Raw genomic sequence first — 17115 nt, forward strand, 5'->3', positions numbered from 1 at the left:
TAAACCACACAATTAAAAGCACCGAATGTCTTAATTTTCTTTGTATTTTTGGACACAATGAGCCACATGAAAGGCTCTGAAAACTTTTTCTTCGGACTTTCCCTAAAAACGCTTCAATGTTTCAATCTGAGCAATGGTTGTGTAATTCATCTAAACGCCACAAACACGGTTTTGTTTGACACAGAGCTAGCACCCAAACGTGAAATTGTTTTACCGTAGCTCTTGAAGGCCTTCTGCGGCTGTAGCATCCATCATAGAAAGTTTGTCCTGTGTGTTATGTTGAAGCCTCGTTCGGTTTCATTTACCTGAAAACCAACCGTGTGCCCGAACAAACCCGGTAAACCGCCCAGTGAAAGTTCCCAGAAAGCACAGTGAGAGATTTGACTGTTTATTTGGTTCAAGACACCTGTGTCGAAGCCTCAATTGACCAGAGAGAGAGAGAGAGAGAGAGAGAAAAGAGAGAGAGAGAAAGAGAGATGAAAGGGATTATCTTTATTGCCGATATATTAAAGTCCAAACTACTGTAAGTGCTTGTGCTTCAAAGCATTGATAGGATTCTTTATACAGCATTTATATACAGCGTCTATACAAGAGACATTCATGACTCTCATGAAAGCAGGAGGTGTCCATATCCGCCGTCTCCCTCCCGATCCTTCCAGACTGAAACACAGACGATCAACAAACACGAAAATAAAAAGAAAGAAACACATGTACAAGCTTGCACATAAACACGGTGCTCACCAGAGTAGAAAAAGCATGCGTATAGGTTCGGGGATCGCTTTCATCGTAATGGCAACAAAGTTTATTCTACATCTCGAAGCGCTATGTTCACCTGGGCAGAGAGCAGACGGGATCTGAGGGAACTAATGAACACAAATGCCACCCAAGCATCCCAAATGAGACGAAGAGAATCTCGAGCAGCCTTGACTTCCTGTTTTCTCCCTCTTCAATTGATCGCGAGAGAAACAACATGACTAGCACAATCTGAACTAGCGCTACAATGGAAAGTAATAACTGAATACATTCTAGCATACAAGCTCTTGTTAATGGCACTGGCTGACGTGTGTTAACCCCTTGCTGCCCGCTCCGCAGGCCAGCGAAGAACATGAAAGAACATGGCTTAGGTCCAGAAGATCCAGAGTGACCTTCGAAAAAGATCATTTCATTATCTGGGTGATGTGCGCTATTGGATATTCTAAGTGGCCGTGGCTTTACTTTCTTTATTTTTCTATTCTTTTTTTCAAAATCATACAATTTCTGTTCTCCTCTGCACTTACACAACATGTACGTTCAATACAATACTGATATGCATTTGTTTATTCGAATATCTGTCCGGTAATCTGCACGTTGAAAATGCAATTGGAGTTTATTTGGGGTTAACTGGGATATGACATTCAGACTAAGTTATGTGCTTGAAAGGATTAGGTCAGACAGGAAGGGGCGGGATGAAAACAGTGACTAAGCCGTCTGATTGGAGGCTTTATTTCTTTCTGTAGTTGCCCAGTTGAATGGCCGAACGGTCGAAGACGCAGCGGAAGGTGATGGGCTGGACCTCCCAATAGGGCACTGGATTACTGAACAGGCTGATGCCTGAGTACATGGCCTTCTTTGTATTATAGCCGGGTGGGCAGAAGTCCTCTGTTCCCACAGCAGCAATCTTGTTGGCATGAAGGTAAATCACCTGGAATCGATCGAATGAGAGCGTGACCATTTGCGACTCAAAACTGTGGAAATGGCGCGTTAACCCGTGCGAGATCTCTCACCTGAATGTATTTGTGTTCTGGCAGGCCGGACGGGACTGAAGTCAGCATGTTATTGTCCAGGTGAAGTTCCCTCAGGTGAGGCACGTTGGACAGAGAGCCGTTCTCCACCATGCTGATCTCATTGTGGCTCAGACCCAGCCTGAAAACACACGCCGTGTTATTAGCATTAACAAAAAACATGAAACTGTTTTCTGAACAAACTAAGTAAAAAAAAAAAAGGCCACTTTTTTTCTTTATACGTGGTACACTATCACACAAAGGTATTTTTTTAATTATCATTTAATTTGTCATTATCTCCTTATTTTATATATATATATATATATATATATATATATATATATATATATATATATATATATATATAGTTATTTATATATATATATATATATATATATATATATATATATATATATATATATATATTAATTTATTATATATTAATATATAATTATATATTAATATATATTAATTTATTTATTTGGAACAGAAATATTTGGAATCAATATTTGTGTCATTAATTTTGATAAATGTAATGCATCCTCTCAAAATTAATAAATAGAGATTTAGGTATTTTAAGACTCACAAATAAATAAATACAACCATAGGCAGCCTTGAAATACTAAAACAGAAATGTGACCCTGGACCATAAAACCAGTCATAAGGGTAAATTTCTTTGAAGCTGAAAGCTGATCTGATCTGAAAGCTGAATAAATAGGTTTTCTGTTGATGTATGGTTTATTAGGATTGGACAATATAAAACAAAATCTAAATACTGAGAAAATCAACTTTAAAGTTGTCCAAATGAAGCCCTTAGCAATGCATATTACTATTTCAAAATTATGTTTTGACATATTTATAGAAGAAAAATTAACTAAATATCTTCACTGAACGTGATTTTTACTTCAAATGAGTTTTGGCATAAAAAAATAGAGCATTTTGACTCATACAATGCACTTTTGGCTATTGCTAAAAATATACCCGTGCGTGAACTTAGAGAACACTTTACAAAAATTAAACTAAAGATAACAACGATAAAGCAACAATAAACTGAAAATTTAAAAATAAGAAAACCCTAAATGTAAAAAATATCTAATAAACAAACAAGCAAACATGATATATTCTATGAAATATAATCAAAATAATGATACGACCAGTAAAACAATCTTCCAGTGTTCTCATAAAGCAGTCTGTATTTGAGTCAATCCTCTTTTATAACATCTCGGCTGTGATTCAGTCTCGGCGTGTACGCTGGAAAATCTCTGTAATATGAATGTTGTAATTTCTCTGTGCGCTCCAAAGCAAACTGATCCATGCTATGAAGTCATGCTGTTTGAGTCTCACAGGGTCGTTCTCATGCAAATTCAAAGCAAACCTAATGAAATCTGAATTATTATTTCCTTTGTATCAAACCCTTTCCTTTCTGAGTCAGGTTTTGCTGAGGTTTTCAGCTGTACGGAGACATATTTAGCTGTTTCTGTTCAGACTCAAGTCTGCCACGGAAGAAAATCAACGTTTTTGTTTGCATAACAAGTTACAAATGCATTAACAAGGAAGACGCATTTACTTGGACAGGTTCTTGAGGCCCTTCAGACTGTCTGCGGTCACTTTGGTGATCTTGTTTCCATCCAAGTGAAGTTCAAAAAGAGAGCTGGGCAGACCTGAACATATTTTTATATATTTTTTTGAGTTAGATTAATGAAAACACACTGATATTGCATTGATAGATTTCACTAAAGTGAAACAGGCCTTCGTGGTTATTCACAGAAGGCATGATTCTGTACCTTTGGGGATGGAGGTGATGTTAGTGTCAGCAATTCGGATGTAAGAAACCCTCTTCAGATCAGCAAAGGCACCATTATCAACCCCAGAGCTACTCAGAGGGTTAGAGCCCAGCTCTGGAACGGGACAGTCAAAATTAATTTTGCATTATTGTTACACTTTTTTATTTAGTGCAAATTAAAATAAATCATTGTGACTGAGCCTTAGGTTTGAACAAGTAACAGTAAAGCAGTTAAGTTTAGGTGGAATTAGGGATGTAGAATATGGTCAAGCGGAATATGTGCTTTATACGTACTAATTAACTGCCAAAAATAACAGGCATTTTAATAAGTAACGTGTTAATAGTGAGAATTGGTCCCTATAGTAAAGTGTTACCACAAAACTAAAAAAATGTAGACCAAAAACTAAAACCAAAGCATTTTACAAACAATCGTAAACTGGGGAAAAACTAAAACAATTTAACAAAACTTGACTAAAATGCATGAATAATTACATAAATGTGTTATTCCTTTGCGTGCAGGATGAAATAAATAAATATGCAATAATGCAACTAAAGCAATCCGAGAAAGCCACTTCCATATAGTTTTTTTTGTAATGGGCACCGACAAAAATTCCTACCCATGACGATGACATTGGCCATGCCGGCAAAGGAGGACTTCTTGATCTTGTTAATCTGGTTCTCGTGAATGCGCAGCTCCTGCAGGCTTTTCGGTATGTTAGCAGGAACATCCTTCAGGAGGTTCTTGGACAGGTAGAGTCTCTCCAAATTGATCAGAGAAGAAAAGGCCTTGGCATGAATGATGGTGATCTTATTGTTGACCAGGATGAGTGTCTTAAAAAAAAAAAAAAAGACATTCCTTTAGAAACTTCATGGCAGTAAATGAATGGTATAATTCTTCAGTTACTAGTGTTAAATACACAAAGCTTTAGGATCAGAATAAGAAGAGCTCGCACACACAAGGAATTTGACAACATGAGCTTCCAGTGCAGACATACATGATAGTGAAAACATACAGTTCTCCTGACTTTCGGTCATAAAAACGTCCCCTAGCTACTTGCTATAATCCACACTACATTCCAGTGCATGAAAATCTTCATTTTTATGTTCTAATTGCATTTGGATCCAGGCGCCATGTAGATGTTGAGCTTGGAAAGGGAGAAGCGACAAAGGGCCCTTGACGGGAGGCTGCATATTTATTGAAGTTCAGGAGGCCGGACAATGGATCCGCTCCAAAAGTGAATCATTACACTTGTGCACCTGGGAATGACACATTTTTCACACTGAGAGCTGTTTTCTGGAGATGATGGATTGGAAACACGGAGGACTTCACATTACGGATTATGAGTTTGCCCGAAGCTCTGTTTTGCAAAGTTTCTGAAGATCTCCAGAGAATGTTTTCGCTGTGCTTTCGAAAAAAATTAGAGCAGATATTTGCCGTTAAAGATCGCTGTGGTTGCAGCGCATAGTTCTAGCACCCAATTCCACATTTGGCAGACAAACAGCGTTGGAGTGTTTTATCTGGAGAGTTTTTCAGAGCTGCTCAAGCATTTGTTTTGGGCAAAAGAATTACACTTCTTTTATGTGAAATGAGGCTCGCAAGGTTTTGATTTTGACATTTGGACTTTATGTTCTCTGTGTTGAATTAATGCTTTCAAGGTCATAGCAAAAACATCATGCTGTCACTTCCATTTATCAGCAGCAAGCAGCCAACTGATCCCAAAATGTATATATGAAAGGGAAATAGGATTTGTCCCATGAGGGTTACTTGGATTTAAAAGGGGATTGAGAAATGTCATGGCTTCTACAACCCAATCTAGGCAATTAAAGAAAAAGCAAGAGAGGAAAAAAAAAAGAAAGTGAGAACGAGAAAGGGAGAGAGTGAGTAATTGAATATCTCACTTGGAGACCCTTCAGGCCTTTCAAGTCGTTTTCTCTGATCTCTGAGATCTTGTTGTTCTGCAAATCCAGGAGAGTGGTATCAACTGGAATTTTTTCTGGAACGTTCTTCAAACCTGAGACACACAAAACCACAAGCAGTAAGAAAAATGACACAGATGAAATGGGATACGAGCCGATCTGGGCTTTCGTGGCTAGAATCTTCTTTGAAATCAAATCAGCTGTAGACGTATGGATTCTGGTCCAACACCAACACAACACGCACTGATACGAACAAAAAAAAATAAATCCTCGAAGAGCGTAAACTGGGGTATTAAATAGAGCAGGCACATTCCTGAAAAACATTTAAATTGCAAAAAGAAAATGAACTCTGGAGTAGTCTTGGTTTTGGATGAGCTCCAGTCATCACTGTATAGAAAAAATAATGTCTTAATATTAAATAATCTTAATATTTATTAATCTTATACTCTGAATTAAAATAATAATAAAATAACATTTCACGAGTTACAGTGCCCGAGCAGTACAGCTATAAAGCACTTAAAACACTGAAAACAGCATCAAAACTAACAATGAATCAACTCTTTACAAAACCAGGAGGATTTCATAAGCACTCCAAGGACTGAAACAAAAAATGAACGTCTGAATGTGTAGCTGGACATCAGACCAATCCATTTCTAAAGTGCAACACAGTGAAGAGTTATATGATGGTTCAAGTAAGTTTTAGTGTTTCGAAGCAGTTCTGAAATATAATCATAGACCACTCTTAAGCCAGACATCTCACAGCTTTTCTTGGAAGGATTATAAAAGCTGTACGATGCTGTCCAATGAAAAAGCTGGCATAAGATTTTCACAGGGGAATTTGATTTTGCCAACATTGGATGACAGCGTGACACAGCTTACATTTAATGGAACATACACTTTGTTCTTCCTTAAAATATTCTTTCAAGGATTAACTAGTTACTTAATAGCATGCGTATTACAAGCATATTTATTAGCACTTATAGTATTAGCACATATTTATGCTTTATTCTGCACGACCATATTTAGACCTCATACCTAAACTTAACAACTGCAGCAAATTAGGAGCAGTTAAAACTTCCAGTCGTATGAATGCGTTTGCATGATATAACAAAAAATATCCGACCACGTGGCACATATTTTGAATGAAAACAGCACAAACACACTTTGTTTCAAATCAGAAGATTCAGCATCCTTAAACTAATTTAATATACTTTTGTCCAATAAGTGTTCAAAAGGTTTTTCGGGCCACTGTGTATAGTGTTTGCTTCAAACATAAGAAAAATGAGGTAAACACGCGTGGCACATACATACAGATATCTGCTCTAGCAACTCTAAAAGCTTTTTAGGCAGAACCTCACACAAACATTGTTTGGTTTTGTTTTGCGGTGAGTTTCCTCATCGCTGCATGCGTATAAACAGTTTAAGAATATGTCCCTGTTAATTATATAACCACAGGACAGAGAACATAGAGATCACAGCTGGACGTATCACTGCCGCTGAGATGTCTCTCTTTTCGTTTGGCTGTTTAGTCTCGTTTTCTAGTGGCTACGCATCTCGGGCAATCAATTTAGGACAAAATGTGTTTTATTATGGAACACATTATCAGCGCGTAATCCAAAAAGCTCTAATAACACAATGAAAACTTCAGTTGTTTAAGTAAACAAGTCACAGTTTTAAGCCAAATGGCAATCAGATAATCAGTGAGCGCAGTCCACTGGCAAATGTTATGGAACACACATTAAACTATTCAAAAACGAATTGTCCTCTGTGGTTAGACAATACTATTTAGCCACTGAAATCAGCAACGGAATCAAAATCAAGAGCGTAGAAAAACACATAACCATTGGATGCTAAACTGGTAAACACCCAATATTTTCAAAATGGAAATCACACTACACCGTGGTCCATAACCCTCAAAAAAAAATACTATTTTACACTTATCTCAATTGTAACACAAAAAAATGCTAAGCTCATATCAACTGTTGCCTAAAAGAGGGAGTATTTCACACTTACTGTACAGCCCGTTGTTAGGAAGTGAAAACACAAGCGGGCCCTTAATCAGACTTTCCTAGACAAACAAATTCATATTTGCCATTAGTTGTTCTTGGGATCTGGAGCTATTTCCAGACAGTTTTCCCTGCAGCTGCGGAGCTGTATAAACTGGGTCACATATTTCACTGAAAAGAGGTGAAGTTAGATGGAGACCAGGCCTGTCGGCACACCTATCCCCCTTCCCTCCATTCTTTCCCAGTTCTGATTCATGCCAAAAGACCTGCGGAGCAGATGAGCGCTGGAGGCCACAAATATTCTCTCTTCTCTTATTTGTCCTTGTCCACTTTTGAGTGTTAACATTGCGAAAGAATTACTGAGAACTGCCTTTTTGCCTGGTCAACAGTTTTGCTTTCCAAACACGCATTCTGTCTATCAAACAGAACTCTAAGAAATTTCCTGTTTATAAGAAACTAGGCTAACTGAGAAAACATGTTACAGCAACTTAGTTGTACCACATTACAAGCCATTATTATTATTAACCCCTGTTCACTCTATGTTCTATTTATTAATAATGCTGTAAATATTACATAATCATTTCCAACCTCTGACTTTATCAAAAACCTGTAGGCAAATATTATTGAAGAATTAATCTCTATCTGTGACATCCATATCCAGATATCCAAATACAATACTCAACTGTACTGTTGTTGCTAACATAAACAGGTAACAGTTTATTTTAAAGACTCATTCTCACAATTAATTACACCTTTTTGCCTCAATAAACTCCTAATTTGCTGCTTATTAATAGTTAGTAAGGTAGTTGTTAAGTTACTTAATACTGAGAATTGGTCCTTATACTAAAGTGTTACCAACATAACCACATTTGCATATTTCTTGGACCTGATGCTAAACATGTTATTAAAAGGGTAAAAAGAGGACCTTTTGTCAAAGAAAGAAAACTTAGTGAAACCTGAGGGATAATGGCAGACCAATTAAGAAGGATCAGTCAACTGCGTGTTATTTCTAATGCTCTTTTCTGTGAAGATCACAGTGACCCAGCAGACAGGGCAGTTTTACAGGAAGAGAAGCTGTGATCTTTTGGAAGTAACCTTATAAAAGAACAAACTTGACTTTTTCACATATTAACAAACACACGCCTGGGGATTCAATTAGGAAAATGAGGCAGCCGTCTGGAGGTTAGTGCCTAGTCTTCTACGGAAGTGAGGGCAGTTAACAGCATATGAAAACATTTAAAGTGGTTTTGAAACAGTGACATTAGTAATTCACTCATGACTCAACAATGGGCAGATCAAACAAAGAGAGAGGTTTTGTTCACGGCTGCTTGGCCTTGGTCAGCATTATCTCAAGAAATTATTGACGTCAGGTGTAAACGATGGAAATGGAAAGGAAACCTATGAAGCATTAATCAGCACGAAACACTATAGATAAAGACCAACTTTGATGTTGGCTTGACAAAGCCTTTTCTGAACATGTACAATTATTTATAGTATAATAAGTGCAAGGTCATACAGTTAACAGATAGGACCACTGCAAGGGAGTCCGGGGGTGGCAAACTACCCTCGGCTGCCAGATAAAACCCTCTACTGCTATGTTTCCATCACCCTGTTTTTGAAGTATTGCAAAATTTGAAGCAATGGAAATGCTAAATTGTTTTTTAAAAAATCCCTTAAATTCCTAAAGTGCCCCTATTATGGATTTCCGAAAATTACCTTTCATGCAGTGTGTAACACAGTGAATGAAAGCATGCTGCAAATTTTAAATCTGAAAGTGGACTGTGTATTAAAATGATAAAGTTATTGCCCCTAAAAACAAACAACATGTTTTTAAAACAAATCTCAAGCAGTTTCATGTCGATGACAAAACGAACCATTAGCATATCGCCCGTCCACTTGATGGTCTTTTTCTCATTGTCTGAATGAAAATGCAAATTCAATCAAAGCCTGGCTTATGACCAAAGGAATATTAGTTAATAGAACTCATGAATTTACAACAGCTCGTCGACTTCCACTGTAGTCATGTTTGCACAATAAAAAATTTTAACAATAAATTGAGCTTTTTAATGTGTCGTGACAGATTGCTGTAGGCACTGAAACAGATCATCTTTTTTAAATTTACTAGTAAATTGTCTGGTTTGTTTGTCAGACCAAAGGGCAGATTGATCAATATGATTGATCAGATCCCTTGACAAACAAACTCCCTGCAAAAGGTCACTTGTTTCTGTTTGGTTTCATTAATCCGTCATTATACTTAGAAATTTGACATCTAGTTTATTATTGCCATTGATCATTGCTCACATCCAGCCAGAATCACTGATAGTGAGTCTTTAAAAAAGTGTCAAATAGACCTATACAGCTTTCATCAAGCAATCTAGTCAAGTGTCATGAAGTCATTACCTAGATCAGAACACTGGGCCACTCGCAGATGGCACTGGCACCGGAAGGGGCAGAAAAGTCCATCAGGTCCCTCAGGTAGCACTGGAGGAGGAGTCTGAACAGGTGGTTTGCGAACTGGAGGCATGGGAGAGCCTGAGCCCGGCTCGTCCTCCATCATGAAGTCCATGAAGCCGGACTGACGGAAGGGCAGAGCCCAGCATACTGACACCAAAAGCAGGGAGAGACAGGCCGATTTCATGTTGCTGATGGAGGCCTGGAGGGGAAAATGGAGAAGAGAAGGGGTTAAAGGTGAGAGGCGATATGCTGGGTGGCATCTCAGGACCTGTGATGGTGAAAGGTTAAAAGTCAAACGACAGATGTAGAGCTCATGAATGTGACTGAGCAATGTGGGTGATAACTAGGCAGAGGTCAAGAGTCAAATTTAGGAGTTTATTAGATTTTTAAGGTCTCTGGTTACTATTGCTGCAGGATTTTATGCTGTTAGACTGATGGTTAGTTTATATGACTAAATGATTTTTACTAAATTGAATGAGGGACAATACAAAGTACTTCAGTGGCTGCAATTAATGATTTAAAATGGGCCTTTAACATAACATATTCCTAAACATGCTTCATGCAATTTCAGTCATTTTCAGTAATGAAGGGAATACGATTATTAAATGCTGTAAATCTTAAAAGTCCCCAAAATATTTATCAAAACAATCACACAAAACAATGTAATTAGCAAGTGCGCATTCACTTGTTTAAAAGTGGCAGTAAAATGTTTACAATGTTAAAAAAGAGTTTTTTTTTTACTTTCCTGAAAAAAGGGATGTCAATAGATTAAATAAATTTGCAATTAGTCTCAGTCTCATCATTTTATAAAAGTTGAAATTGTGGACCCCAATTTGAAAACTCCCCAATTTTATAGCGTTAAAATAATGACTGTGCACGCTACATATGTGAGAACTGATTTGGGTTAAACTTCATAACCAACCTCATTCATGCCATCAATCAGAAAAAAAAGAGTGCACAAAGCTGTGCCCGAGCCCATGCATAAACATATGTCTGAAGAGCAGCTGGACGTCTCCGAACGACGAGGAAATTGTAAAGTAGGTACAGAAACTCCCAGAGCTCAGTTCGACTTTTCAGGGTCATCTCAGGTCCATGTAATCAACATACAGCATAATTACAGTAGCTCAAATCCTCCGGGCAGCCACGTCACTTGGACAGCGAATAACCACCGTGCCCTCTGTTGTTAAACTCTGGAAACCCAGAGCTTGACCTTGACAAACTTCTAGAAAAGAGCTTTTCTTAATTTCTCAAGCAAAAGAAGTCAATGATACATTCAATCTTGGTGCACATCTATATAACATGTACTTTGCGATATATTCCATTGAGGAAATTTAAAAAGACTTCTGCTGGATAATCGCAATTCTCTACAAGCACAGAAAGTCTGGATACAACAGTTTTTTCTCAAAAGACTAAGTCTCAGAAGAAAACAGAAAGACAGCAAGTGACCTTTGACCTCAGATTTCTGTTGATCTGCATCACGGGAGAGCATGTTGAATCAATTTTCTGAGGTTCCTTCAGCTCAGCTAGTATCCATGTTTCAAGAAAAACAATGAGAAATTGTAGTTTTATTCCACAGCATTTCAAAACAACAACTTGCCGCCCTCAATTTAGACATGCTATTTAATTTAATGCTACGTTTTCAGGCCTGGATACAACATCAGTCACACCAGACACCTTTAATTACCTTTAACCCAGTGGGCAATGGGAAGCTTTGAGCAAACACACGGCCATATCACTTTGCCCTTTGACATTTATGTATTTGCAAGGTTTACAGTGCAGTTTTATAAAATTGAACCCATGACCTTGCGCTCTTCCTGTTGAGCCGCACAAACCTCTTTTTCTATATGCATTCCCAGCAGGAATGAAGCCACAGTAGGAGTTTAGACCCTCAGGAGCTGGTCAGCAGTATGAAAAGCCCTCTGAGCATTACAGGCTGTCACCATGAGCGATTCTGTTTGCAGGGGGATCATGGGAAGCTGTTGCTGCATTTGAGTTGCGTCCTGTCAACAAACCACAGGCTGCTATGAGAGCCAGGCAAACAGACAAGACGGATGGATGGTGTCATGGCTTTGTCGGAGAAAAAACAGGCAGGGTACAAAGTTCATATTCGCCAATCACAAAACAGAAGTAAAAATTGGCTTAGGAATAAATAAATTGATAACTTTATACGGAACAGCAGCATTAAACTTAATTTGAACTGAAACCAGTGTGTTTAAATGGATGGTGTAGGGCAAGTTTGGTTCTAGCACACATACATCTTTTAGGAGTTTGCACAGACACTGAATTATAAATGTAATATCTGTATTAATATTATTATTTGTATTAATTATTATCTGTATTAATTATTATATTAATAAAATATGCATAAAATACTAAAAAAAAACTAATATTTTAACTCCGACAGCCTCTAAACATTTTGTCTAAGCATTTTCCGAATGAACAACTTCAGAGACTTCAACTTCAGAGATATGATCAATGTATGTTTAAATGTACATTATGTTTTATACATTGTTAAAAATATTGTATCAAAAGGAAAGCAGCTGGACACAAACTCGACAGTACGGATGCTATGTTCCTCTCAGCAGGAAGTAATAGACATCTCAATGTGACAAGGATTATCAGAACTGAGTTTAAATACATTTTTCACACACACAGTTTTGTGCATAACTACTAGCTTTTCCAACTGAAGTGTTTCACAGAACCCAAAATCAGCACTAGCCTTTTTCTGGTCTTATAAATGTGGGCTTGTAATGATTAAGAGGAGACAGGAAAATTTCCACTTTTCCACTCTTTCTCTAAGCATTTCAAAATTTCTTTTCACTCGACCCTCTTGTCTTTCGGGATCTTAAGGTCTGGGTTGTATCACAGCAGGTCTGATTTGTCTGTGGCACTTTTCTCTCCCTTAATCAAACAAATTTCGCAAATGTCCTTAAAGCAAGATACATTTAAAAAATGAAATTTTGAATTGAATCTCAAGACACACCACAAGAGGCTTACGTCAAAGATGTGTATTCAAAGTCAACTATAAGCGGATTATGGTATTGCGTTGTGAAGATGAGGTCATGTGATCAAACTTGTGTTTATGTGTTTATGTTACTGTTTATTAACAAGTAATAGTAGAAAATGTGCATGTATAAACATTAGAATTATCTATTGCAGTTAACTGTATGTATTAATATCTAAACAGTCCAAAATCACGATATTTGCTTAATTATATTTATGTATTTATTTACTCAAAAGGTAATAAGTGTTGCTCTTTTAAAAAAAATTAAATGTTTACTGTATTTGGTATTAAACACTCATTAAAATAGTGTAAATTGCATATTGACAGAATGTAGCTCTACTCATAACTCTTTCATTTCTGTTCACGTGCACGCACACACACACACACACATGTTCATTGACCTGTTGCTCCTTTCAGCAATGACTCACAGAAAAGTATTTACAGGCTATAGGACATTTAAAATGTGTGCTTCCTTCATTTTAAAACATACACATAGACCTGTCTTATCATTATACCCAGAAATCTGCTTTTTATTTCTAAAAGAATTCTTCCACTGAAAGCTCTAAAATATCCCAAATTCCCCAAACACTGAGAGAATGTTTCAGAAATGTAATTATCTGCCCATTCCAATGAGTCATGTTTCAAAACAAAAGCACAAAAAGATATAAAACCCAATGTGCAAAAGCCTAAAAAAAATGTGGATTTAATACTGAGCTCAACAAACTGCACTCCTGGACTACACTAGCATACAAGGATTTCAACCACTCTGCCCTGTGCGGTCAGGCTGGTTCCAGACCACTAAACCAAACTCCAAAGCCACTGCCAGAGCACAATTAGACTTTCTCACAGAAACCCATCAAACATGGTTGTCTTCAAAAGGACTGAACTGAAAGCCACAAGAAGTTATTCAAACGTTGAATAAGCAATTATATGCCGAAGGTCGTCTGATTATATTGGCCCCAAAATGAATGAATAAAGTTTTGAGCCCATGACATTTACATTCAAGGACTCATCTTCTCACTTCCTTTTTACAAGATAACTGCATATCTGTCATAAGCCACTGGTCCAAAGCTCCAGCGTCTTTTCCTCAAAGGTTTAAAAAGCAAATAAAGAGAGGGTGACCAGCATGGCTACCATTTAATGATCCTCTCTTTCTAACATCAAATAGTTGGAACCAAATGGAGACCTTTGGCTTCCAAAGTATACTTATTGCATGGCCTGAGGATGCTGCCTTTGAAGGGAGGAAGAAAGGGACGAGAGTTTCCTGTCATGGTGCATGGTGTGTACGTGAGTTCTGTTCGCAATTACTGAAAGCTGTAAACTAGGACTAGAGGACAAAAACTCAACCCCAAATCGAACCCCAACTCCAACCCCAACAAACGAGAAATGCATGACCCTGTTAACCCAAATAAAGTGCCCGCTGAATGCGTCTTAACCCTCGGCTGCCTCTTCCTTGCCCCCCTCCACTGTATGTTTTGAGTTAGCTGGGAATTTTGTGGTGGGATTACCAGGAAGTGCCTTGTCAGACTTGCCTGCGATTGGAAGGAAGCTATATCATTAAAGGATTAATGAGACACCAGTCCCACGCTCTCACTCTCTCCCATCTCTATCTTTTCTCCTCCAGAGTCCTTTCATCCTTTAGCTGATTTTGCTCAAGGCACTTTGGCTTCCACGCCATGGATAAAGAGTTTAGGATGCAACTTCGAACGAGTGGAGGCAAGCAGATGCAGAGCGAGGCCAGAGGACGAAACGTCTCTCCAGACAGGTCTATCCTCTAGTGTTTTCAGGCCTTACATGAACTCTTTCTAAATGCCAAGTGGCGCACACAAAAAGAAGAAAAACTGGGATGGAAAAGTCGGAGCAGAGAGAATAAGGGCACTCGAAAAGTTAATGGCTTTTTCACAACAGTGAGTTTGTTTGGAGGGGTTTCAAAGAGCAGAGATACTTGTCACAATTTGGAAAAGTCGGAAAAGGTCTGGTCCTCTCCAACTGAGCAACAAAGAAAATCACTTCTGCAATCAGTTTGCACGAACATACACTTTTCTGGATTGAAATACAGAAGATGCTTTTCTCAGAAAGCAACCTTACTCCACATGCAAAGCTAATAAACACAGGAGGCTTTAAAATAAATGCATTTGTATCATCGACACACTCAATTTCTTGAATCGGTTCATCTAGGATATGCCAGAATAAAGCTGTAAACTTCCCATGCAAAGTCCCGATTTCTGCTCCAAGCCTTAATGAACTGCAGAAACCACCAAACCGCAGATTCCCGAAGTGTTATACCCACATTTCATCAGCAAACCGTCCACCTCTCTTAGAGACGGTCAGTCTGCTCTCTCAATCAAAGTCCCTGCTTTTCATCACTCGGAGGACGAAAGCTGATCTTACCTGCACGTACAGGAGCTTGTAGAGCTGCAGACGAAGATCCGCAAATCCAGAGAGGGCTGGAGCCAATGTGCAGCGCGGCAGGCCGAGGGCTGATCGCTGTGTGGACGCCTGCAGCCAAGATCAGGCAGGTGTGCTCTGTCACGGGGGGAGGGGATGGAGAGAAGGACAGAGAAGGAGAGAGAGAGGGAGGGAGGGAAGAAAAGGAGCGAGGGAGGGGTTGATTTCTACGTCCTTTTCAAATGAGACAATTGGAGAAGAACTTCCCCCGGACTGGAGCGGTCCAAATGCAGTTGGAACAAGAAAAACGAGGGGGAAAAAAGTTGGGAGGCGAGAGGCTGCAACTATACAGGCATTGGCAAGCTCCTATACAGTGTCATCTGGTAAAGATAGGGAATTCTGGATACGACAAAAGCGGCTCGGCTCTCTCTCTCTCGTAGTCTTTCGGCGGACTTCATGCCGCTTTTTTTTTTTTTTTTTTTTTTTTTTTTTTGCGTGGTGGAAACATTCCCCTCCTTTCCACCCACTATACTTTTGTTTCTTTTGAAACAAGAAACTTATTCGGTGACCCGTAACCTCAGCCGCACACACACACACACACATACAGCATTTCCAAATCCGTATTAGGCTTGTTTATTTGTACGGAGTAACAGGCATGGAAGAGCATTGAATGTGCAAGCGGAGGTACCCAAAATGGGGAGGGAGGAGCTGGCTTGAGTTCAGCTAGTTACTGAAATCAGGACCCAGTTTTTCTTCTCTCTCTATCTTTCTTTATTTCAGTTATTCTACATTTGCCTGACTTTCTTTTCTTTTCGTGTCTAAACTGAAAGACCGGGTTGAATTGGTACGATTCAATCCTCCTAAATCAGATTGGGCTTTTGGGATTTTCTGGCACACTTTTTGGAGACGGCAAAGATAAGCTGTACATTTGGACTGGGGTGATTAGGATTTCAGTCTCAAGCCTCATTCACACTGATTTTATCACACCACTGGATGTCCTGCATTACTGGTTATTTGAAAGGCTTTTGAAAATCTCATCACAAATTAGATAGAATTCAAGTACAAATAACATGCCATTCAACTGTGACAATAAATCACTACTAAAAATGAACATTTCAGAGAGGAATGTGTTATATGAAGCAATAAATCAGGTTATCAAATATGGAAAATATACAAAAAAATGCATACGTGCTAGAAATACAATTTATGCTAACACTTTAGAATAGGGAACACATACTGACTGCTAATTAAGAGTTTTCCTCAATAAACACCTAATTCGCTACTTATTAACAGTTAGTTAGGTAGTTTATGTACTTAGGTAGTTTAGGTGTGGGGTAGATTAAGGGATATAAAATGTGGTCATGCAGAATAAGCACTAATAAATACGTACAAATAAATAGCCAATATGCTAGTAATATGCATGCTAATAAGCAACTAGTTAATAGTGAACACTGCTCCTTACAATAAAGTTTTACACAATTTACAAATGATTAGTTATCAATGTGATTATATTAATAAATCACAAATACATTAAATAGGTCATATTATCACAGTAACACAGGATATGAATCCTGTGCACTCCATTGTTTTACTGGAAGTATCTGGAAGTATTCACGTTTTCATGAAAATTAAACTGTTTCCCCGTCATTGGACACGCCAGTTGTTTCAAGTCATTGGGTCACTGTTACTCATGTAATTCATAACTCATTTCATAACTTGTTTGGTCGGACACTGCTGGATACTCATCAAGACCACTGAATAAGGTCTAAAATCCCCAGTGACCCTTTCACAGTATCAGTTTTA

The 17115-nt window shown here is 38.3% G+C and overlaps 1 protein-coding gene across 2 annotated transcripts; it reads right to left on the minus strand.

Moving 5' to 3' along the window:
* Positions 1–372: 372 nt before the first annotated feature.
* dcn (decorin) lies at positions 373–15574 on the minus strand. 2 transcript variants are annotated; one of them, XM_043237588.1, is made up of 8 exons: positions 15326–15574; positions 9867–10119; positions 5443–5555; positions 4161–4374; positions 3545–3658; positions 3328–3421; positions 1764–1902; positions 373–1681 (listed from the first exon to the last, which is right to left on the minus strand). In XM_043237588.1, the coding sequence occupies exons 2-8, from the start codon at positions 10102–10104 to the stop codon at positions 1481–1483; spliced, it is 1113 nt and encodes a 370-aa protein (XP_043093523.1). In that variant the 5' UTR covers positions 10105–10119; positions 15326–15574; the 3' UTR covers positions 373–1480. The 2 variants fall into 2 exon arrangements, with proteins under 2 accessions (XP_043093523.1, XP_043093522.1); XM_043237587.1 differs by having other exon boundaries at positions 15316–15571.
* Positions 15575–17115: the final 1541 nt, after the last annotated feature.

Source organism: Puntigrus tetrazona, chromosome 4 (genome assembly GCF_018831695.1).
Source record: "Puntigrus tetrazona isolate hp1 chromosome 4, ASM1883169v1, whole genome shotgun sequence".
In the NCBI taxonomy this organism is placed as follows: Eukaryota; Metazoa; Chordata; class Actinopteri; order Cypriniformes; family Cyprinidae; genus Puntigrus; species Puntigrus tetrazona.